General features: G+C 46.3%; 2 protein-coding genes and 1 non-coding gene across 7 annotated transcripts in view; 2 read left to right on the forward strand and 1 right to left on the reverse strand.

Annotated features, from left to right (window-relative positions):
• LOC135377540 (solute carrier family 49 member A3-like) overlaps positions 1-24090 on the reverse strand; it is a 47791-nt gene that overhangs the window by 8414 nt on the left and 15287 nt on the right. For all 3 annotated transcript variants that reach the window (XM_064610041.1, XM_064610039.1, XM_064610040.1), the window contains exon 2: positions 20720-20925. The gene's annotated coding sequence lies outside the window, so the exon portion shown is untranslated. The remainder of the gene's footprint in view (positions 1-20719; positions 20926-24090) is intronic.
• Trnat-ggu (transfer RNA threonine (anticodon GGU)) lies at positions 11750-11822 on the forward strand. Its single transcript has one exon. It is a non-coding gene; the product is annotated as a tRNA-Thr (tRNA).
• LOC135377538 (uncharacterized) overlaps positions 19380-24090 on the forward strand; it is a 55962-nt gene continuing 51251 nt past the window's right edge. For all 3 annotated transcript variants that reach the window (XM_064610037.1, XM_064610036.1, XM_064610038.1), the window contains exon 1: positions 19380-19553. In XM_064610037.1, coding sequence (XP_064466107.1) covers positions 19466-19553 — 88 coding nt within the window. In that variant the 5' untranslated portion in view covers positions 19380-19465. The remainder of the gene's footprint in view (positions 19554-24090) is intronic.

The raw sequence follows: 24090 nt of genomic DNA on the forward strand, positions 1-24090 counted from the left end.
GTTTTCGGTTACGGTTCAGTTCCGGTTTCGACTCCTGGTGACAAGTGCCAACGCCCCTTAGTTCCATTTTCTTTTACGGTAATGACATTTTTCCAAAGGGGCAGGATCCCAGGCTACGTGATACATTTTTTGTCCTTTTTCCGCAGAATTAGTGCAGTTAAGCCTGAAAATCCGCCCATTTTTACGTAGAAAAATGCTGACGCTCCAGCAGAACTTCGGACAGGGAGCGTAAATCCACGTGACATTGCAACTTCCCTTACATCATTCTGACCGAGAACTACGTCATTGTCACGTGATCTGCCCACTGGTGGGCAAAACGTAGTTTCAAGGGTGTCCGGCACCCAGCACTGCGACGCTTCAGTCGCTGCAGTGTTTACATAACACGCGGAACACTATTGAAGACTGCCATCATGGCTCATGAGGACCCAGCCTAATGGATCGACATCATTGCCATTGTGCTTCTAGGCATCCACGCTACACTTAAACAATATATTGCCTACAGTAGCGCCGAACTCGTATATGGCACCACACTCCGCCTATCTAACGATTTCTGCAGTCAGTCCTCCGACCCAGCCCATGATTTCGCCGCATTTTTGACTGCATACGTGCTATGCCTGCCCGCGCTGTCACGTGTTGGCCACACTACGTCACACTGGAGATCCCACCGCATCACATGTTTTCTTGCAAACTGACGCTACTCGAAATGACCTTCAGCTACCCTACTGTGGTCCTCATCCCGTCCTATAAAACGCACGGGCAAGCTTTTCATCATTTCCATCAACGACGCAACGACACGATTAGCATCGACGGGCTAAAGCCGGCTTTTGTCGACTTTACTGCCTTGCAGATTACTTGTTGAAGTAGATTACATAAATATCCGCCACGGCAAAAAAAGTTTCTGCTTTTATCATGTTTTGGGAACATTAACATATGCGTTCCCGTTGTGGATGAATGACGCGACGTCAGCTGACGTCGAACGTCTCATTGGGTCAAATCAGGGATAGTGCGGGCGTGCCCCAGTGCTATAGGCGCCAGCGTGTGCGCTCGGCACTTTCCACTCGCTCACAGCGCGACGATTATACGTGCTTTGCGCTCAGATGCATTAGATTAGCGTCATCCGTTAATCACCATCATGCCTGTCATCCGGTTTCCCTGCGGGCTGCCTGTACTGAGTGTTTTGACTGAATAAATGAATGAGCAGGTAGCACAAGTTCGGGAACCACGAACACAATAGAAGCGTAGGGGACAAAGACCCCGGACCTGTTGATCTTCCTACAGCCGGCAAAAGATGGAGGAACAAATAATACTATATCAAGGAGTATTGATGCATAAAATAAATTGTGTTGGGCTTGCGCGTACCATTAACCTCGATCCGTTGTTTGCTGTTAGGACGAATAAAAATCGTGATGTTTTTCATTTATACAAGATGTCATTTAGCTGCACCAGATTTAAAAAAAAAAACGGCTATAAGAGCAGAATATACCGTTTTTGCGGGTGGGTCATACGGCACACTCTCTCGAAGAGAATATGTAACTGCTAGACGACTAATTACCTAAAACTCCAAGTAAGATAGCAGAATGGGAAACCTTCTCTGGTTGAAAGCCATTCTATTTCTTAAAAATCTCGAAACGAGCACGTATACGTTGAACTATCCATCGCGGAATTTTGCTCTATGCGAATGTGCCGAAACTGAAACCGCGGGGACCAGGAGCGCAGGGAGGACAGCGCTCATTCCGCGTCAGAGGGGCACGTGCTTTAGAGCGATGGAGATGATTGGAGTAGGTGCTGACATGCTGGTCAGATCAACTGCACTGCGGCCAAGACAAGCCCGAGGTCACTCACCAGCTCGCGTAGTTCAGTGGTTAGCGTGCTGGCCATGTCACGTCGAATCCATGTCAGTTTGAATCCCGGTGTCAGCTGTGCTGTTTTTCCCAGGTTTTCTTCCCAAAGGGTTTTTCATGTCGGCACAGCGCTCTTGGAAGTCGGCCCAGGACGCGTCATTCTTCCAGAGCGTTAGTCGTCACGATGACTGTGAGGCCGACAACGGCGGGCTCTTTCAGAAGCACCAGCACCTAAGGTCATACGCCCCTGAGGCGCGCGGTGTCCGTTTCGACCACTGGGTAGTGATTTCCCCAGAAATTCACTGCTTGGGGGGGGGGGGGGGGGGGGTTATGCTTGGTGAAGGTTCCAATTACGGAATTTTTCTCAGACACGGAACGAATCGTGGCACAATGGTGACATATCTGCACAGCTTTCCCGTTTTATTTGTACATGTTATTACTTTAGAACACAGTACATTAGAATACAGATTCATTATGAACGGCACTTCAACATTAAGATGCATAATCACACGACCGACAAAGAAAAAAGACTAGCGCCTTGTCTCACGAAGCTCAATGAATACCTAGCAACCAACGGTGGAAACCTTAGACGAAAAAAGCAGAATACCTCGCTTGATTGAGTTGGCCGCAAATGGTTCTTGATGATCCACATTGAGTTTGCGTGCACGCACGCATTTTTGCTCGTATATGCGCGCAATATATGCATTGAACAGTCACTTTCAAATGATTTTGGACAGATGCATGGTACGATCATCTGCATGACTGCGGTCCTAGTCCTACAACCCAAGTTTGACAGTACAGGATGTAATTCGCTGCGCCGTACTCACTACCAGAACGTGTTGGTGGCCGAGCTGGGTGGGGTCACCTAAGAAATTTCAGGGGGGGGGGGGTTGCAAAAATGCAGGGAGGGTGTACACCCCCCCCCCCCTAGGAGGGGGGCGGTATAGGGAAATCCCTGCCACTGGGTAATGTGGACGTTGTAGTTCTCTTACTGATGCTGCACACTCAGTTGCACTATAGAGATCACACCTGATTGAAAATTAAGAAATAGCCTAAATTTTAAAATCAAAAGTGAAAAAAAAAAAGATCCACGTACTCGGATATTTCATGTATGTGCGATAAACGCAGGGGTGGCGCCCACCCGTGACGAGATGTTTTGGAAGTGCGCTCTACGTTGGATGGGGCGCAGGTGTCTAATTCTCGGAATAATACACGGAAAGGTCCCTCTGGACTACCCAGAAAGTGCACATGTTCTGTTTGTTCATTTTTGTGGATTGCGGCTTGCCCTTGATGTTCAGCAGCTTCGTGGGTGTCAGCATGTGTCATTGCTTTTTCTTGCATTTCTATGACTGTTTGAGAATACGAGTATGTGCCCCGGTTTATCGTTCCAGAGAACAGCATCACACGTTTAGTCGATCGTTGCTCAGAAGCATCAATTTCACACAGACGCATGTTCCGGCGGTGCCTGGCACAGTGTATACAGTATAGCCTCTTATGTTCGCCGTACCTGTCAGCGCTGGGTTGCACCTGCTTCGATATTGATTCCCAGCTGCAGTTCGCCACGGTACTGCATCGCGTGTCCTAATTGAATTCCCACGAGAGAGGGCCGTCATCGAGCGACCCATGCTTTTTCTAGGCCTATAGTAATGAATTTGCCGGGGATGAGCATAAGTATTCGCTCATACACCATGTTAGAACCCCCCCCCCCCCCTCCCCCCGCAAGTTCGTTCGCTCTTTTGCTTGTTTGTCGAGCGGCCCATGCTTTTTCGAGGCCTATAATATTGACTAAGTTGCCGAAAGATGAGCATAAGTATTCGCTAATTCATCATGTTCGAAAACCCCCGAAGTTTGTTTGCGCTTTGAGTATTTGATCCGATTTTTGTCGTCCAGGGCCGACAAAAAACATCCCAGACCGGCGCGCAGGTGCGGTCTTGCGGCTCACTCTGCGGCCCACGTGGTGGCCCACCGGGGACGTTCGTGGTAAGGTCTATGGCCAATCCGGCCCTGTTGCCAGGTGTTATATTTACTACACTACGGAAGGACCGACATGATATAACGGCTATGAAGCTAAAACATAAATTATTATTAAGTATGAGCGTGCCGGGTGACAGCAAATTATACGACTTGTAGACATGGGCACTGAGTAAAGATTCGTAAATACATTTCTTTTGATCATCTTCTTCGTGCTGCTTCGATGGTGAAAAAAGTAACTTCACGCTGACTGATACATACACATCCGTGCTGAAAGGAAGATGTGTCAGTACGAGCAAAACTTTGAGACCATACAAAGAGAGAGTTAAATGTAATCCACAGGCTTGATGACCCAACACACGCCTTAGACAAACTTTACGACGACGTCCTAAAACACACCAGTGGCTCCTATTCGCCTCGAGATCGAACTGTAGTTGGCGCTGCGGCGGAGCTCTAGTGTGTGTGTGTGTGTGTGTGTGGGGGGGGGGGTTATGTTTATTCACACAAAAGGAGATGGCAGCCAGGCAAGTGCCGGCTTGCTCTAGTGGGGATACGACATGGTCCAGCGCAGCAGGCGCAGGCTTTTCTACGCGGGTATCGCAGTGTTTGTGGATGAAATGCCGCCGTCAGTTCCTCACATATTGCGGATGTGTTCAAATGCTCTACTTAGAACGCTGATAAGGTGTGAAAGTTGACAAAAATCGCTGCACTGAGCAACGCTGGAGTTGTGAAAAGAACATCCCCTGTGTGCGTTCGAAGGGAAACACTGCCATGCCATTCCTGTGTTCCAAGCGAGATTTAGTTTTTGTCTTTTGCTGCTTTTACTCGAATATTTATTCGTCGCCTGTATAGCTGTCTTTCCCTCTACCTTTTTATCTTAGTCGAGACAACAAGGATAAAAAAAAAAAAAAAAAACACGAAACTTTGTGTTCCCACTGGTCTTTGCAATCTAAATATACAAGTGTGCAAGAACACAACATCAAAGCAGAATAGTATGAGAAGTACTGAAGCCTTTCGCTCTAATTTTCGCGTCGTATAACAGCGGTTATTCAGGTCGTGCCAGTCTGGGAGAGGTTCGAGGTTTGATTCGTCTCCTGTGCAGACATCCATTCAACGGTGCTAACATATGTTATGAGACGACCGCATCCGTGTGGTGGACTTGAGTTTGTGTGGGGTACTACTGGTCAGGTAATAACTACATATAAACCAAGTTTTTGGTTCCTGCGGCAGGTATGTCCTGAAACACGCTGTTGCACACGAGCTTCATACACCAAAAAACGCTCTCGGGGTTTTACCTTGAATGCGTGTGTTCCAATGATCACGTATGTGAAAGATACGGTCAGATGAAACCTTGAAATTCACACATTTAAAAACACCCATGTCATACATATATTCATGCATTCATATATATATTCATGCATTCATATATATTCCACGCGTTGCATATATTCATACAACGATATCGATACAACTTGTGTTTAGCGCGCGTAGAATACCGTAACTGGGCATTTTGAAGTAAGATCGAACTGCTAGCACAGAAACCATTCTATAAATAACTGTGAGATCGTTATACTTATGATAAAAAACCTGTTACAACTTTGACCTCAGCTCTTGGTACATTTTGTTTGACACACAGAACCACAGTGACAAATACGACAAAGGCCGAGTGGAATCCGCATACAGGAACATGCACGTTCTGTAGTTTCCTTCCCTGCTATGCACGCTGGGGCAGGGAACTAGACAAGTTCAAAAAGTTCGCCACAAAGCCATTTTCACTTATTTTGAAGCGATTTGTACAACTCAAATGTCCAGAAACTGAGCCTTCCAAGCACGTTTTCGAGCACGATGGCCACAGCGAAAGTACAGGCTCAAACCGCGCATCCCCACTAAGGGCAGTTCACAGAGCAGCCGCATGGCGGCTACAATGTTCGATCTCGAGGCGAATAGACGTCTGAACTTCCGTTACTATTGTATAAAGTTGATGAATATTATGTATATTCTGACGTCATTTGTTTACAAACAGGGAGAAGTCTCTGCTTATAGTGTTCGACAACGCCACCAATTTGGTAGAGTTGAACTACGCTCGAAGCTAGGGGTGAACAAGGTCGCGCCCAAAAACCACGGTCTTGAAGGGATTACGATTGTCCCTAAAAGGAACGCGACCTTCTGTCCTACTTTTCTTTCAATAGGAGGCAGCGAACAAGTGCCCATTCGTGGAAACCAGCCCTCCCCTTCAGATTTGTTTCGGTTTCAGTCTGTCTCGGGTAGAGGTCTATTGTTTCCTCTACAAAAAAAAAAAAAAAAAAAAAAAGGAAAAGAACAAACAACTTACTCCACAAAGTGCTAGCCATTCTCGAAGATGGTAAGGGACTAGGGTTGCCACCTTTCGTAGTGAAAAATACCGGCTGAGGGAGAGGAGGTGGAATAGAGGGAAAGGAGGAAATGTTCGCGGAAAGGGAAAGTAAGTGAGGAGTGGACAGTATACAGAGAGAGAGAGAGAGAGAAAGAACGAGCGTACTGGCTCAAGACAACAATGATAATAATAATGAATAACTAAGAAAACGACTGGTGACTACGGAGTTTGATCTGTGCTCCAGATTTATTCAAGCTGCAGTGGAATGTTGAAAGGAAAAGCCCGTAAAAGCCCCTATGAAAGGTGTTGAGCCACAAATACCGGCAAAAGGCTGCCAGTATCACCTTCCTACCGGCACAGAGAACAAATAACCGGCCGTGCCGGTATAATACCAGCCTGGTGGCAACTCTATAAGGGACTCGAAAAGTGAAGCCAGCAACTGTTTTAAACTAACGAGACCAGCTAGAATTTCATGGGGGCATATCTAAACGTGATATGTACTAAACTGAATAAAAATGTAGTTGTGCAACTAAACATACAGCTCTGGCAGTTAACAACAGATTTCGTGAAATAACCATAGATGAAAGCCGCTTCTCTCCGAGCATTGATGTTGGCTTTTGTATGCGTACCTTTCGTGCGATCTTTCATTTTATACCGGTTTTCATCTTATACGAACGGTTTTCCAATACGTACATACCACCATCCTATCGAGAACAAGGAATCAAAGACGAATCTCGGAAAACCAATCATTAAGAGGTTTGTTTCTCCTGAGCTTACGCGAACAAATGTCTTAAGCAAAAGCCACCTCAAACACCTAATCATTTATGGCACAAATAAAAGCTAAAGTGCTCCTTCGCGATTGATTGGCGTTTGTTTGGAGGTATCCATTGGCAACCACAGTCATCTCTCTGAAGACAGCAGGGATAACGAAGCTTAGCTTTTGGTATATAATAACAGTGGGCAGCATAGTCCTTTCACTAATCCGCTGGGAAAATTGCGGAGCCTCGTAGCAGAGCCTCTGAGTCGGCTCTGGTAGGTTGAGTGGAATGAAATGCATGCTGCTACATAGGTACAACGGTTTGATTGAAATCGCTTCCCGTAGAGATAAAGTACTGTGTGCACTCACATTACTAAGGCAAATTTCACAACCGTATTCGTCGTCCGTTTGCTTCAAAAATAGAAACGTCGAAAAGGGGAAAAAAAAGAAAAGTGAAACACTGTCAAGGAGCCCGCGAAGAGGGAATCACATACGTAACAACCTGCTGCTAACCGTTTTTCATGTTACGCGTGTCAAAAATAGAAACTAAGGGCAATCGAGCCCCGTAGGTGGGTCCGTTTTATATCCGTCAAAAACACGGACCAGAAAAACGTTAGTGTGAAACCGGCATAAGATTGTTACTGCGATGCCTTTTCCAAGTATGCAAAGACTGGCAGCAGACGGTCCAACTATAGGCATCGGGAAAAACATTAACTCTGAGACGAATGTCTTTTTACTTCTCAAGACGACCAAATACATCTTTGGAACTGGGCCTTTCACGGAGCAACTACAGGAAATTCAATTTAGCAGTTAGCTATCTCTCTTGTATGTAACATATACAGTTAGCCGGAAGTTTGGCACAGCACAGCCCACAAAGTAAACAGAACACCACTGGGGCTTACATTGTATGTTCCGTGCATATAGCCTATATGCGTAAGGCCTATCCTAAACAGGGAACACCTCTTGGATGACTTTCAGACCATCTGCAAGTACGACAGAACTCAGCTAATTTAAGAGTATAGCATTACGAGAAAAAGGTAGAGGCGCGCAGAGCATTGCCACGAGCTACCGAAATGAATTAGCTTATGGCGAATTCCGCTGGGCGTTTTCGTGCAGCGCAGAGTAGAATGCCGATGTGGGTTGAGTGTAAAAACAAACGAAGAGCGAACGGAAGCACCAATGAAACGCGACGCACGTTGCAGTGAAGCGACCAGTGTAAGATGCACACTCAAGCCAGTGTAATGGCGAATTCCGCTGGTCATTGTAGTGCAGAATATACCGGCTTGAGTGTTACACTGGTTACACATGCATGTTACACTGAACGCTTCAGTGAAACGTGCGTCGCGCTGCATTGGTCGTTCTGTTCGATACTCTTTCGTGTCCACACTCAACCCACATCGGCACACTGTACACTGCGATGCACAAAAACGACCAGTGGAATTCGTCGTTAAAGAGAAAACCTTGAGCATCTTTATCACAAGAGATACAGATGAAAATGAATCTCCCTCGACCAGGGTTGCGCAGTGATTTCCCCAGAAATTCACTACTGGGGGGGGGGGGGGGGGTGCCGAGCTTTCAAGGGGGGGGGGGGGTCATGCTTGGTGATGGTTCCACTTACGGAATTTTTCTTAGACACGGAAAGAATCGTGGCACACTGGTGACATATCTGCACAGCTTTCCCGGTTTATTTGTACATGTTATTACTTTAGAACACAGTACATTAGAATAGAGATTCATTGTGAACGGCATTTCAACATTAAGATGCATAATCACACGACCGACAAAGATAAGAGGCTACCATCTTGTCAACGAACACCTAGCAATCAACGGTGAAAACCTTAGAATACCTCGCTTGGTTGAGTTGGGCGCAAATGGCTCTTGATGATCCACATTGAGTTTGCGTGCCCGCACGCATTTTTGCTCGTACATACGCGCAATATATGCATTGCACAGTCACTTTCAAATGATTTTGGACAAATGCATGGTACGATCATCTGCATGACTGTGGTCCTACAGCCCAAGTTTGACAGCACAGGATGTAATTCGCTGCGCCGGACTCACTACCAGAACGTGTTGGTGGCCGAGCTGGGTGGAGTCACCTGAGAAATTTCAGGGGGGGGTGTTGCAAAAATGCAGGGAGGGTGTACACCCCCCCTGAGGGGGGTGTAGGGAAATCCCTGGGGTTGCGTCATTGCGATCTGCAACCGTCCGCCATGCCCTTGTCCTCTTGATGATAGCAGGACTCGAGTGGATTCGAGGTTCAAATAACGGATGACGCTTCGCACGTCCGCGAGGTCATTGCGCATGACGTCACGGTGACCTTTCTAGGATGCTTCTGATTGACTGGTGGAACCACGTGCACGCTCCATGGTATTCGGTGCAGAGTGGCCTCTTAGGTGTGCTAAAATCGCTCTGCTCTGTATCGAAGGCTCCGCTTTTCTTTCGAGATGATCTTCGTTTATCTAAGAAAGACAAACAGAAGTTTAACGCAATTTGTGTGCTGAAGTTTGAACTATTCGACCCTTGCATAAGATCGTTCGTGTGAGCATCCTTGAAACATTGTTCCCATTATGTGCAGATTACGGCAGTGGATAAATATTCAGTGCGAACTGCGAGTGTCCTCATAGAAGTGGCAGATGTAGTCACGGGGCAGCTACAGCTCTTAGCTACCGTGAACGGCGCGTCGAAGACAACCGTGCCCCAGCAGTAGCACGAACTGGTTGCATCTTATCACTGAGGCGAGGGGAGTCTGATACTATGCCAGTGGCACTCGAATGAACAGTGCCTCTTTCTGGTAAAGTGCAAGACCCCATTGTTATTAGACGTTAGAACTTCTATAGGGCCGCCCAACACACACAAAACAGAACATGAAACGTGTGTCCTGCCGCGGGTTGCACTTCTTTGTTTCCGTCACGCAGGTAGAACCTTGGTAGTGCATCATATTTCAACTGTTTCTGTTTTCCCTGTCATAGAATGCCGTTTGAGTGGATGTGGCGGCTTCACACAACTTGGGTGTCTGTTACCCACCAGCACCTACACTTAATCGCTTTTTCCCGCCGTCGACGCAGCCGTGTGTGTTTCGGAAATAAAAAAGTCATTCCATCCAAGTGCGACGAAGAACAGTCATAAATACAACAGGTATTCACCAACGTGTCGCTTAACAAAACGAAAAATACACGGAACGTATGGCGCGCACTCACTGGGTGATCCCACGTAAGATCAGGCAGGTTGGTCCCGACGACCTCCCGGATTTTTTTATACGCAATATATGTTGAAGCCTAGCTTATGGAAAGCATTCCAGGACAAAAATAAATTGAAAGTTATTTGGGGAGTTTGCGTAAAAAATAATTACGTGAAACGGCAATTTTGCGCAGCGGTATTTTCATCAGCTTTTGGACGTTGTATCTCTGGGCCCATGAGGGGCAGGGGGAAAATATTTTTGTCACAGAATATATAGGTTGTCATTAGTTGGCCGCGTACTTTCTACGGTCGCAGCTGTGCCAGATAATTTCCTAAAAATTCTCAGTCACTCCATCTGCAGATTTTCCTGCCTTTTAGACGCCTCAGTGCTCGTCTCTATGTTACCGATACATAGTGAATCTGGTATCATAATGTTCGTCATTGCAACCTCATTCTACTCGTGTCAAGAATGTAACAGATTGTTCGACGACAAAGCTCTCAGGGGCGAACTGCTTAACCATGGTTCAGCGAAACTGCCAACTTTGGACGTCCGTTTCAGGTATCCGCCCACTCAGTACGTTGTTCATACTGCTTACAGACATTGTTCCACGTGTCCCGAAAAAAACATCAAATTTTTTTGTGGATCAGAGAAGTGCAAAGCACAGCCAGCAACCTTAGAATCACCCCTACCAGGGACAGCGCATGCAGATGCGGCTTATCACTTTCTAGCATGGGGCAATCTTTCGAATTCACTGCAGGGTCTCTTTATGTTGCCGAGTATAGCATGATGTGGCTTGCACATGCTTATATAGTTGTTGCACAGGGGAAGGTAAACAGCTTCCAGAACAATTTATTGAGCTTGAAACACACCTGGTAGGTAAACGAAAATGCAGCCGATGCCCAACAGTGACGTGCCTGGAAAAACAGGTACTTAAGGGCGCATCACTACCTTCTTACGCACACTATCGGCCGTCCTGGCGACCAAGATTTCACAGTTACCGTCCTTGTTCCGTCTACGTTTACCTGTTTACCTTTATGCCGTTCGCACGTGGAGCGGATGGGGGCCCATCCGAATGGGAGCGTGACACGTCACCGCGCGCGTCATTTTGCACTCTCGCCCTTTTCTGCGGTAAGTATGGCTCAGACAGTCGTGCGAAGTACATCGCTTGCAAGAAAAAAATTTCACCGTTTTTTATGGCAAGAAAATAACAATTCTTCATTGTGCGTTGTTACGACCTTCTACTATAGAGTATATTGTACCATAGTCTTGGGTGTTACCATCGTCGTAACATTTTCTTTGTCCAGCCAGCCAACCAACTTCGTCTTCATCACATACGACGGCAACGACGAAGGTGCTGGAATTTACAACATCCCTGGTCTTGGACGAGTCTTTTCTGCATTGATCTTTACCAGCTTCCTCCGACATACACAACTTCAATAAATATGAGAGAACTGATGTTCAGAGGCAGGAACAACATAGAAGGACAAACACATACAAAGCCTCAAATTTGCCTTTAAGGTCACTGAAAAGGTTAGCCAGCTGTAGGAGTCGAACCCACATCCTCTTGAGTGAGAGGAGGATGAGTGAGAGAGAGTAGATGGTTTGTCCCCTCAGATGACGCATCCTGGAAGTCGCTGGGAAGGCGTGTTAGCTTAGCTCAATTGGTAGAGCCCTGGACTGGTAATCCAGAAGATGTGGGTTCGACTCCTACAGCTGGCTACCCTTTTCAGTGACCTTCATCTCCTCATCGATCAATAAATATGTTCTTATCTTGTAGTTTGCTCCTTACGGTCAGTCCGTGCGTCAATTTTAACAATATGAGTGTTCTGAACGCAAGCCGAAATCTCAGCACACGGCACTGACATACTGGTGCCGATCGAAACCCGTGAAGTTGTTTCCGGATTACCGAGGAAGATGGAGTGCTTGAAAGGTAAAAGAACTGTATACTGCCGAGAGAGGACCACCCGAACCATCAACGAAAGCAAGCTTAGATTAGATTAGACTGTAATTAGAGAAGAAAAATGTGGAGATGGTGGCTCCTACAAAACACTTAAAAGGCGCTGCAATGTCCACAAGGAATATGATTAAAGCCGCTGTCGCACGATGTCTAATAGCGTCCTCGATAAACTGCACCGGTGCGCCCCGGTGCGACCTGGGGCGGCTTGCCATCCTCGATAAACTGCACAGGTGCGCACTGAACGTCCTCGATTAAAGGAGTGCACCCGTTCAGTGCAGCACTGCGTTGCCCCGAACCCACACCGAGAAAATCGGCCGAGCGCCAGAGTGCAATCCCAAGAAGCATCGCGATTGCCGGAAACACGGAGGAAGGCGGAAGCGGCAAGTAGCCAGATGTAGCCGTGCAAGTAGCAGCAGACAGTCATCGTCAGCATGGCATTCGATCGGTGCCGCTCGCCACGTGCCGCTCGCTACTGGTCGCGCAGCCTACGAGCCACAGCGAGCACAGATCTCTAGGTGGCGCACGCTAGTATCCACCAGATCCACCAGTGCGTGCAGTTTCATGTTCGATAATGCCTCCGCCAAGGGCACCGCCAGTGTAGAGCGCCACGCACCACGGTGGTTTCGGGGCAATTCCGGAGCAGGTTTATCGAGGACGCTATAAGATTCCACGGCCATTCTGCGAGGAGCTTCACTAAGAATCACCTGGGACCGCAAATGTTGTGGAGTTCACGGTTCAACTGGATCGCTTCACCATCTGTAATAATTTACCGACCTAATACCCCTGTCAGACGGCATGCTCGAAGGACTTCGGGGAATTGTCATTTGCAAAAAATGACCTCTGACAGCCGTGTCAGACGGCAGCTCAAAGGACCTTTCTAAGAAATGAACATTAACGCGAAAGGAGGCCCCCAACGACATTTGAGGAGCAGAGAGGAGCAATCTCGACAACAGTGTTATGCCATTGTACCCTCGCGTCCAATGTAGCTGAATGTAGGAAAACCTATAAAATGCGGATAATGAAGTGAAACTGTGTAAACGTATTTAGATCCTATTTAGAGAAGTGCATATGGCTTGTGCATCTTGATTTGTGGCGCACAGACCAACTTCAAATTTCCACAGCAGACAGGGAAAACGAAACCGAAAAAGGGAGCCGGTGAGGGCAGTCAGTTGAGGAGCACTCCTTTCCCGCCTGTCTGGCAGGTGCCCCCGAACAAAGGTCATTTGAGAGGCCGAAGGCCATTTCTCGCAATTGACATTTGAAACGCTTTCTGACTAGGGTATAAAAGACGTCGACACCCAGCTGGAGACGCTCATTCTAGACGAGGCTTAGAGAAGACATGCTTAGACAAGTCGTCGCCGACAATTGTCCTCAGCAACTTGTACCATGCCAACTGTTTCTATTAAAGGGGTTGTGGCACTTCCCCCCCGCTCCCAGGTTATGTCGGATAAGTGTAAAGGATGGCCACAGGCATCCATGTGAAGCTGCATTCGAAGTTTTTCAGAAAAGGGGGTAATGGACGCGTAGAAAATCGGCACCGCGAATACTGAAACTACTCGTCTGTCTCTGACATCACAGCAGGCATCTCAGCCAGTGGGGCAGCGCGGGAGAGGTCATGTGCTTAATAGGTCCAATGAGTACGGCCGTAGTTCGCGCTCCTCTAGCGTCAGAGCTTGACGCGTACGTCTGTTCAACGGTTTATATCTCGCCGAGTAATACCCTTGTCACACGGGCACATTCACGGCCTTTTATCTCAACTGTTTGATTAGATAGGGCAACAAGTTCGATGCCGCAGAGAGCGCGAAAGAGTGCTGCGTGAATGTTTTCTATTTCAATTGTGGGATTTCCAAAAGGCCTTGAGATAAGAGGTCCTGAATGTGCCCGTGTGTCAGGGGTATAAGACACGTAGAAAAATAATCCGTGTTTCGCACTCGTTGGCCAGTGCGGACGATGCGCGGTGAACAAAGTCATCCGTCCGCACTGGCAGCACGATGTTGCCGACATGACGAATTGCAAGACACAAATGGTCCCGCCACTCATAGCCACGGTTGCTTCGCGGCGCTAACACGGAATAAAAGAAAAAGAAAAACAAATGGTCCCACTCTGTTCCTCCCTCAGAAACGAGCGAACGGATGCCTAGGATTTCACCGCGTGCACACGGAGCAGAATGGCAGAATAGTGAGAGTGAATGGAGGGTAGGATAGGAAGCAGCGATTTAACCAGACCCCCCTTACATTCCCCCCCCAACTGTTTGGCGACACCCCCACTAACTTTTTTGCGTCTGCACCCACTACAAGGGGGCCATTGCTACTGCATCTAAAGACACGTATATGTGTAGCTGTTATTGACCGTAACTGTAATAATGACACCCCCTCCCCAAATTTTTGCGCCCCCCCTCCCCTTGCTTGAGATTCTGGTTAAACCACTGATAGGAAGTGATATGGCTGCGGCGGCTCGTCTATCACTTGGTCTGAGAGAGTGCGTTCATGTTGTTGGAGATAGTGGAATGAAGGTAGGCACCGGCTGTGAAGGCGTGACTACATGAGGGAAAGGATCCTCTAAGGAGACCGCAAGGTATATCTAAACAGGTAGCGCAACTCCCATAGGCCCCTGTGTCTTCATAATGACGCCATGATAGAGACGGTCAGCGCCATCCATCCGTTGAGCGGACTACTACGATTGTAAATAAATGATGTCAGGGATGACGTCAGCACTATGAATAATTAGTAGTGCATAATTAGCCAGGGCACGTTTACATTCGCGCACTTTGTCTGCGTTGTATACCCTTTCCCTCACCCAACCAACAACACCAGACGAGAATGCAGAAAAATAATTCACATCAGGTTTAATTAAACATATCAATTCGAAATACATTGAGTTATCACAGATTTATACAATTCCAGACTGAAGGGCATCGTGATGACCACACAGAAATTAGGAAGATTCACTTAAGTTCCATTTCTTTCCTAGAGCTACACATACACCTAGTGATTAGACGTTTGCATTTATTCAGTGAGTGTCTATATTATAGGTAAATTGCAACGAAACATGGCATCGTTTGTGCACAGCTGATTCCTGCTAACACTCACGCTATCATGGCCGCTCGTCCCATGACGAAATTTTTTTTTTCGCGGGGCCAGCAACAGGGGATGCATTGTATTTATCTGTTCACACACGTGGTTCTTGGTCTACAGCTCCGAGATGTGAACGTCGTTTCCTGGTTAACTCAAGAAGTGTACCAACCCAGTATTACAATGCACGGACACAATGCACGGATACAGAGATGCACGGATAAACACGCCTTCTGTGACACATGCGCAAAAGGAGCAGGACACGGAAATGTACTCGGGTGGTAGATGATTTCGTATATATGCACAAGCGGGGCAACAGAAAGTTTTTCTGCATTGAAATTATGAGTAACCTATTAGTACACACACAAGCCACGCCCATGTTGTAAAGTTTTTGTGTTTACGACCGTACCTCTACTGTCAACACCCAGGATCGCTCGCGCATCTTGCTGGTGGCTTTGCCGATGGGTCTGATTTGGTATTTTCGCTTGTTTACGCTACCAGTTTAGATATACCTTGGAGACCGCGCACCGCATTTACTCATCGCAGAGAAATGTTGGAGAAGTGCCGTGAGACGTTAACGTCATTCTGTGAGCTAAACCAATGGAAGCTCAGACACTGGGCGCCGCCATTTGTTATACGGGCGAACGAGAGGGGTCAAGGAGCGAGCATGGCGCAAATATTTGCAACAGCAACGTTAAGCGATGGTGTGTGCGAGGAGGTTGTTTGCCCCTAAGAAATGGCGACTGGAGAACTTCCGACTTCTCTCGGCATTACGTCACTCGGTCTAGAGTGCGTTGGGGCGAGGACGTGGTAGTGCAACGTGTGACGTGCAACGCTCGACGTGCCACTCCGGGAGTCACATGGAAATCACTGCAGGTGGTTGGTCCGTCGAATACGGCGGATACAGAATGACACTGAAAGGACAGTTATTGGACGGTTGGAAACGGAATTGAACCGAATTGAATAGAACCGAGCATTGTGATGTTGCAACGAAACACGATTCTACAGAGGTGCATATGCTCTAGACTTGACTGCAAAACGAAGGTGACTGGAGGATATCTGTATACGTTGTATTGGCGAGAATGTTCGCCCTGTACAAATGGTGGTGCAAAGTTACCCCTCGTTCACCTACAAAGATCCCATAGCGTGCACCGGGTGATTTCTTAGCAACTCTTCGCGTGAAGACACCAGACTACGGTCGTCTGTTGAAATTGGAGCGCAAGAAGTAGGCATTCTGCACGCTTCTAAAGACTGTGTCATTTCGTATAGCGTCGCGGGTACTCCCCGTTACATCGAATGTCGTTAACGAATGGCTATTTTCGCGTCCGTCAGTTATGACCTCATTTTCGCTATATTCGGGAATTTCCGCCCGGTTGAAGTTACACTGGTTGAACAAGAAAACGCGCCGGACGGTTACAACGCCGCGGTTATCTGAAACAACTGTGACAAGAACAAGAAGAGGAGTGTCACAGTTGTCTTGCGCCGCTTCCCGCACTAACTTGATGGAGAACTGATAATGACGACTGATAATTTGCGATTCTCGAAACGACGATTTTCGCAGTTTTTCCCGCGCCATTACCACTGCAGTTGGGAAGTATTTTGTGGCGCAACTGGGTAAATCCGACACGCGCTTCCTGTTTGTGGAAAAAGAAAAAAGAAGAAGTCGCGTCGAATTTATCAAATTGCGGAGGTGAAATTGAATTTCTCGCGATTTAAAATTGATCCAAATGTTCAGAAGCCATTGCAAAAGTTCGCCGAAGACAAATACCGTTGTATAACTTTCGGAAGAAAATTCTTAAACTGAATTGTGAACGTAAACGTGTGTGTAGACGTTAGGTGTACACCCTGTACATAACACCGCTGTGGTACAGCTTGGGACAAAAGTTTACGGAAGAGGGGGGTATCGCATTTCTCCATTGGCACGGCACACTAGCAGCAAACGGGATTGGACACATATACTGAGAGCTGCATAGAATAGCCGGTCACCCGTTTCTTATTCGATCTCCTCCTGATGATAGCTAGCAGGGGGCCTCTTAGATGAAGAAATACGCCAGTGCCGTGTTCCGTAAACTTTTGTCCCAAGCTGTACGCAATGCGTATACAGTGGCGTCAATAGCGACTGTTATCAGGCCGTGGTGAGAAACTTGATGGCATAGTTTACATAGGGCATAATTGAACCACATTTAGCTTATTAGAATTTGGGCGAAGCGTGATATAGCCGACGACAGGGATTGGATAAATACATTTTTTGAGTATTTAAATATAAATACAAAATACTTTGTTGAAAGGGGTATTTAAATACTCTTCATAAATACTTTCCGATATGAGTATTTAAATACAAAATATAAATACAGTATTTAAATACAGTTACTACCATAAATACAGTGAGGAAGATGTCATCTGGAATTACAGAAATAACGATTATCATAACAACAAACCAGCAAAGAACAATAGCATTTATTTGTTAGATTATCATGGCAATTTTAATATCAGAAGTTTCTCAAAGTCTGCGTCTTTTAGCGTCTTCTGCTTGGCCGTACAATCAGATGAACAAAGGAAAACGGCATCTCCACAGGTGCCGCTGAACAAAGGCCTGTATTACATTTGACGAAGATGCTTCGTACAACAAGGTAGTACTCAGCCGCGACCATTGTCCGCAACAACAGCTAGAAACTCGCCGTCTAAAATGGTTTGTCGCATGCACGCTAGCTCAAACACTGCGCCCCAAACTCGCCCTTCATCCCGAAAGCTCAAATGCTCGGCAACTTTAAGACATGAGTCAGTATATTCTGTATTTAGAGCTATTTATAAAGTATGTACAAGAATAAATACCCAATAATTGGTATTTAAATATAATTATAAATACATTTTCGAGTCTGTATTTAAATACAAAATATAAATACATGTACTTATATTTTCAATAGCATTTTAGTTACAATGTATTTAAATACTGCCCCTGCCCGACGGGAAGGGACTTCGAATATGTCTCCCTAGAACTTTCGCAGCTTCCACACCATGGCATACTTCCTCGCATTCTTGCTTCCTACGTTACACAGCAAGGTAATATCGTTGTCACACGGGCAGCCGTTACCCGACCAAACTGCGGTTATCGTGAGCCACGGTTTGTTGTTGCCACACCGCACTTTGTGACATTTTAGCAGTGACCACGTGATTGTGACACAGCTATATTGTGATTACGCTGTATATCGTGAAATGAAAAGAGCATAATGACAATTAAAAAGCTTAAGAATCATTGAATACACGGTACGTATATGATTATTTGCGGGAAATGTCATTACACGCGTATTGACATCGGGAAATCGGAATCGCGAAACCGTGGTTACCTCGCGAAACCGAAGTTGCAAAGCTCGGTTTCTCATAACCGCGGTTAACGGCTAACGGCGCAACCTCCGTTCGGTCGGCCGTGCCACTGCGGCGAACCGCGGTTACGTGTAACTGCGGTTGCTTTAACGGCGGTTAGCACTGCCTGTGTGACAAGGGTATTAGAAGGGTACACTTCTACACCCGACCACCAAGGGGACACTTCTACACCCGACTTTCTGTTTAGCCTTTGCGAGCGAATACGATGACGCGTCGAACGCTCGCGTTTGCGATTGGAATGTGTCCCGGACATCACGGATTGCCGAGTCGAGGACAGTCGGTAGCACGGATTTCTTTCGTCTCCTTTCTTTCTGATGTTGCTGCTTCCCCCGCGCTAGTTGTCGAGCTCGTTCGTGTGTAGTGCTGAATCTGTTTGCGACATACGTGCGAAAGTACGACAACAGAAATCGTTGCGTGGTGTCTAAACCAGAATGGTAGCTAGTAGGGCCGCTGATCATTTCATTCTCTCAATTTATCTCCCAATATCGAGTTACGACGTGATCGTCGCCCTCAAAGCTGTCCGTGTGTGGCGTGGAATAACACGATATCCGGTGGAAATTTCACAGATTAGCGGAAGCGTTGGCACCATCTCCGTTGACCTAAAAGATGATCTGTTCTGCACGCGAGGCTCGTATCCATCGAGAAAACACCAACTGCATTTACTTCCGGTTCCAAGCGAGTGCCTGCTAGCACACGTAACGACATTTCGAGCGTGCGTTTCGGAATCTATCGGGAGGGCTGTCTCAAAGGTAAAAAAAATAAAGTAAAATAAAAAGCTCTCTTCAGCAGTGGGCTTCCGGAATCTTCGATCGGCTCCACTGGGCAGACGGCGGGAGAACGCTTGTAGGCGGACACTTGAGCGCGCGTCGTCAGTGAGTCGGCCACGCGATGCTAGCTCGTCCATCGTGGCTTTCGCCAGCTGCTCTGTATTGGATGGGACAGAACGACTAGACATGATGGCAACGCGCAAGACGAGATGTACCGTTGGCCGAATGTGGACCGACACTGCCTCTCTAACGTTCGGCTTCGCGTTATTTCACTGTGAGTAGGTTTGAAAGGCCCTTTTGCATGCGTACATCAGTGTTCGTTGCGCTTTTTTTGCGCGGCACGCCGTCATATATAATTACACGTAGCATGAGCGATAAAATAACCATTTGAAGGCTATGAGCTCGAATAACCGAGCTACCTAATGACCGCAATTGACTGCACGACATATAGCTCATATGTCGCGCAGTCATTCATTCGTTTTTCAATGTGTGCTGGTGTAAGTTTTCGGAACTTTTTTAGGAAGTTTTTAGGATCTTTGGGATATTTTATTCGTTCTTCCGCAGCACTGCTGTGAACACAAAATTGTGTTCTACCAGTGATTGCCTTTGAAGGGTGAGCATCCGTCTTGGCACAAGCTATGAGTTGACCCGAGGGTTTTCTGAGTAATATTGTAGCAGAACCTCCAGTATGATGTCATGAAGAGGTACTAGGGTTCTACATATATGTGTGGTTTGCAACTTCCTGCAAAAATGACGTAAGGGAAGCTGCAATGTCGCGTGGATTTGCGCTTCCGGTTCGAAGCTCTGCTGGAGTCGCATATAGCGTCACCCTGTTTTCAACGTAAAAGTGGGCTGATGTCAAAGCGCTTAACTGCAGTAATTCTACGGAAAAAGGGCACAAAATGTATCGCGTACCCCGGGATCCTGCGCCTTTGGTAAAATATCATCAGCGTAGAAAAACATTCAACTAAGGGGCAGGCACTTGTCACCAAACGCTGTGCTGTGTAACTTACCTTGTTGTATTGTGCGCGTGGCTGTGATAACATAAACTCATAATGTGAAAAGAATTTAGTTAAAGTCACAACTTCGTCTCAAACAAAAAGGAAACGACTACATGCGTATTATCCTCAGAGTGCAGAAGACTGCTGCGTAAAATACTGCCTGTACATTTTGTTGTACCATATCTGAAAGGTTGCTTGTTACCTTTGTTATCTGAAACGTCAAATTGACCGCGTTGTAACGGAACATTTCGCACAGCAACAACAACAACAACAACATAGATGAATGGATGATGATGATGTGGGATGTTTCCCTGTTTCGCACAGCAAAAGATCGCGATTTCAAGGCACGCACCAAACGGAACAGAAACATGCACGAAGTGGCGCGAAACGTAAACTTTGCCAGATAAGCGCGTGCGAAATATTTGTTAAAGTAACTTACTTGTTTGGGAGGCAGGCTTTCCCAGGGGAACTCATCTTGGTTGTCGTTTAAGACACAGTTTATAAACTTTTACTTTGCTCCAAGTGAGCGAAACTAAAATTTCGGGATGGTAGTTCGAAGTCCCAGCATGCGCAGCGCCACCTCTCAGCTCGAAAGCCACCCATAGCAGCTGATGAAGTAGCTTGTTTACTCTTGCCTCACAGATCCTAAAGAGAATGTATAGAATCACCTTTCATTTTCGATACAGCTTTCATCGAGCTTCCATGTAGAAGCAAGCAGGGCTAATGCATAATGTAAATTGACACATTTTTTTTTTTCTAATTTACTATGATTCTATATTCGTTGTTCTTGAATGCACCTTACGTGTTTTTTCTAGAATAAAGACCGGGCGATAATGCGTGCGCACATCGGCCCATTCTTGGCGCACTTTCATGCGACGAACTTTATCTTGTACGAGACCATTCAAAGGTCGGGGCGAAACTAACAGGCGTCGTAATGTGTAGACGTGAAGAAGCGGTACTAGAAATCAATGTAGCATATCACTCAATGAGGTACGTGAGCAATTGTTGGCTCTCGGAGGACACTTGAGAATGCGAAAAAACGTCGCCCTACACTTCGGTGAATGTGACTCCACAAAAAAACAAGCGACTCTTCTTGTACTATTTTAGTTTTGCGTTAACGGCTTTGTGCAAATAACTCAATTTATTGCTGGGCTACATTTTTATCCCACGTTCCAATTCGGAGTCGCACTAGTTTGGACAACAATTTTATTTCGGTGATAATGAGTCGGGTGCTTCACCGTTTTGAAAAAAAATTCAACTGCTGCCTAGATGTTCCGCTTCTGGCATACTTGCTTCGGTAAGGTGTAATTTCCAGCAAGGTGTCATATACCCATGCAGGAAGGAATAACAGAAGGCGCCCGGAGTGTACTTGAGAGAGGAAAAAAAAAAAAAAAAGAAAGGACGAGTTTTAGCTTTCTCGAAGCCTGCATGTAAAGGTCACGCGCTACCTGGCAAAGCCACTGAGTATAGGCCCTGCATGCACACGACACTTTAGGGGAACACCTATCCCTGCATTCAGAAATTATGCTATGCAGGTAATTGCAAAACCGAAACCTGAAGACCAGCGGTGTCGTCACGGTTGGCCTCCAGTTCCAGCTTCACTGTCCGTTGGGATAGAACCCGTTCTGTCACTCGTTCCTCCATGCAAGACCTCACTTTATTACTTATAAAATGCGATTATTTGCATAACACATACGAGAGATTATGGTCGCAAGTCATGCACAATACAGCCCCAGTAATCCATAAGTCCCACAAAGTTTCTGAACAACCTCATTATTCTTTCTTAGACCAGGCCCATTTAGTGAACTTGCGTCGTTCACTCTACTACGCCTCAAATAGCACAGGAATATACTAGAATGCCCAATGGGTGAAGTATTGGAATCGTTTTTTTATAAATAAATTAATTCATGCTTTTTCCTTCAGATGCCTGCCAACAGATAATTCTGAAGGGCAGTGCACCAACGGTTAACAAAATATATGAAGATCGAAAACGTGATAAAAGATCGTATTAAAAAATGTAATTGTCTCAACATTATGGGGTCAACGATATTTATCTCGGGGGAGATTTGGCCATTACTTCTGAGCACTTTTATCAAATTTAATTCGCGAGAAATTGAACTTTCCCAATTGATCTCCGAAATTTGCCAAGCCAACCCCACGTTTTTTTTTTTCTTTACAGAAACTGAAAGCGCACGTCGGAATTACGCGATTGCATTGAAAAATATATTCCCCACTACTTGGGTAGTAGCTGAAAAAAAAAAAAAAAAGAGAAAACGAAAGAAGATGAAAAGAAAGGAAAAGAATAAAACCCAGCGAACACCGTCGTTTCGATGCGCGCGAAAACGGTCGAGCTCCGTTGTATTGCCAAGTTAATGCAAGATGCGGGCGGAAGTCACCCGCACCTTCCTATTTCCTTGTCGCTCTTATTTCAGATAACTTTGCTTTACAACCATGCTGCCGTTATGCAAAGGCTTGGAAAAGGAAAAGTTAAAGGGCCAGGTACACGGCCTTCTCGCATCGCCTCTCGGAGGCCTGAGCGCGGCAGGCAATAGACAACTTCAGAAAATCCCAGAGTGCTCAGCGCCGCTTTGAACTGTGGGACTGAGGGTCCGAAGTTGGGGAAGTCGGTACATGACAGGAGGAATTGTACTATCTCAAAAAAATAGGTCGGATACATAGGGGAACGGGTACCTACTCTGGCATTTAAGAGTGTATGTGTATTCAGCAGTATAGTAGTCGTGAGTTGCAGTTCGTCCTGTTTTGTGTGTGCCTTTTTGTCTGTGTTCGTGGCTGCGGCGGTGTGAACTTAAACTGTGGGAGTTTACTAATACGAAAGAAACGGGTGGCCTTATTATTCTTCGTTCCCCCACTCAGTAAGCGCCCAGGATGCAATGCGTGCGCAAGGAGTACTGGGATTTTCTGAAATCGTCTATTTGCTCGCCTCGAAACTTTCGCAATGTTTGACCGGCTATTACCATTGTAGTAGTGAATGTATTTCGCAATAATACAATGGGGTAAATCTGGTATGCGCTTTCAGTTTCTTTATAAAAAAATGAATAAATGAAACGTGAGGTTGACTTGGCAAATTTTGGAGTTCAATTGGCAAAATTCAATTTCTCGCGAATTAGATTTGGTAAAAGTGCTAAGAAGTTATGGAAAAATCTCCTACGAGACAAAGAGCGTTGACCCCATAATGTTCAGACAAGTAGATTTTCTAATACGATTTTTTATCACGTTAGGTGAAGCACCCTGTGTAAGACATGCACAGACAAAGAGCACATCGTAGAACACACAGTAAACGTGGACACTTGACCTGTCTGTACATTATGTTCTTTTGAAATCGTACAAACAGTTCCGTAATGAGAAACGAAAAAGGAAAAAACGGGACTGAGAATGTAGTTGGTTACGTGTGTAATCCGCCCGGTCAAACCATTTACCACGAATCGTATGCATCTATGTATGGTTACGCATAAAAGACATTGCTGTCGATGCTTTTAGGAACCTTTCGATCCGGCAGAAAATCGAATCTGCCGAAAATAACGCTACACTTTCCCAGAACAGACGAAACGTTTGTGTTCAGCTGTTCACGGGGGAAGCGCGACGCACGTACACCAAGCCGTCACAGTAAAGACTAATTTTGAGGGCGTTTCCCATATTGGCGTCCGGTGGAAAATTACATAAAGATATAATGGCAAGGCTAACACGGAGGTAGGGAGCAAGTTCTATTATAGCTTAGTGTGTGCTGGCAGAGAGAGAGAGAAAGTTGGGTACACTGACCCCCTGAGCAGGCGAGCCACAGGCCAGGCCTCT

The sequence above is a fragment of the Ornithodoros turicata genome, chromosome 1, assembly GCF_037126465.1.
Source record: "Ornithodoros turicata isolate Travis chromosome 1, ASM3712646v1, whole genome shotgun sequence".
NCBI lineage: Eukaryota > Metazoa > Arthropoda > Arachnida > Ixodida > Argasidae > Ornithodoros > Ornithodoros turicata.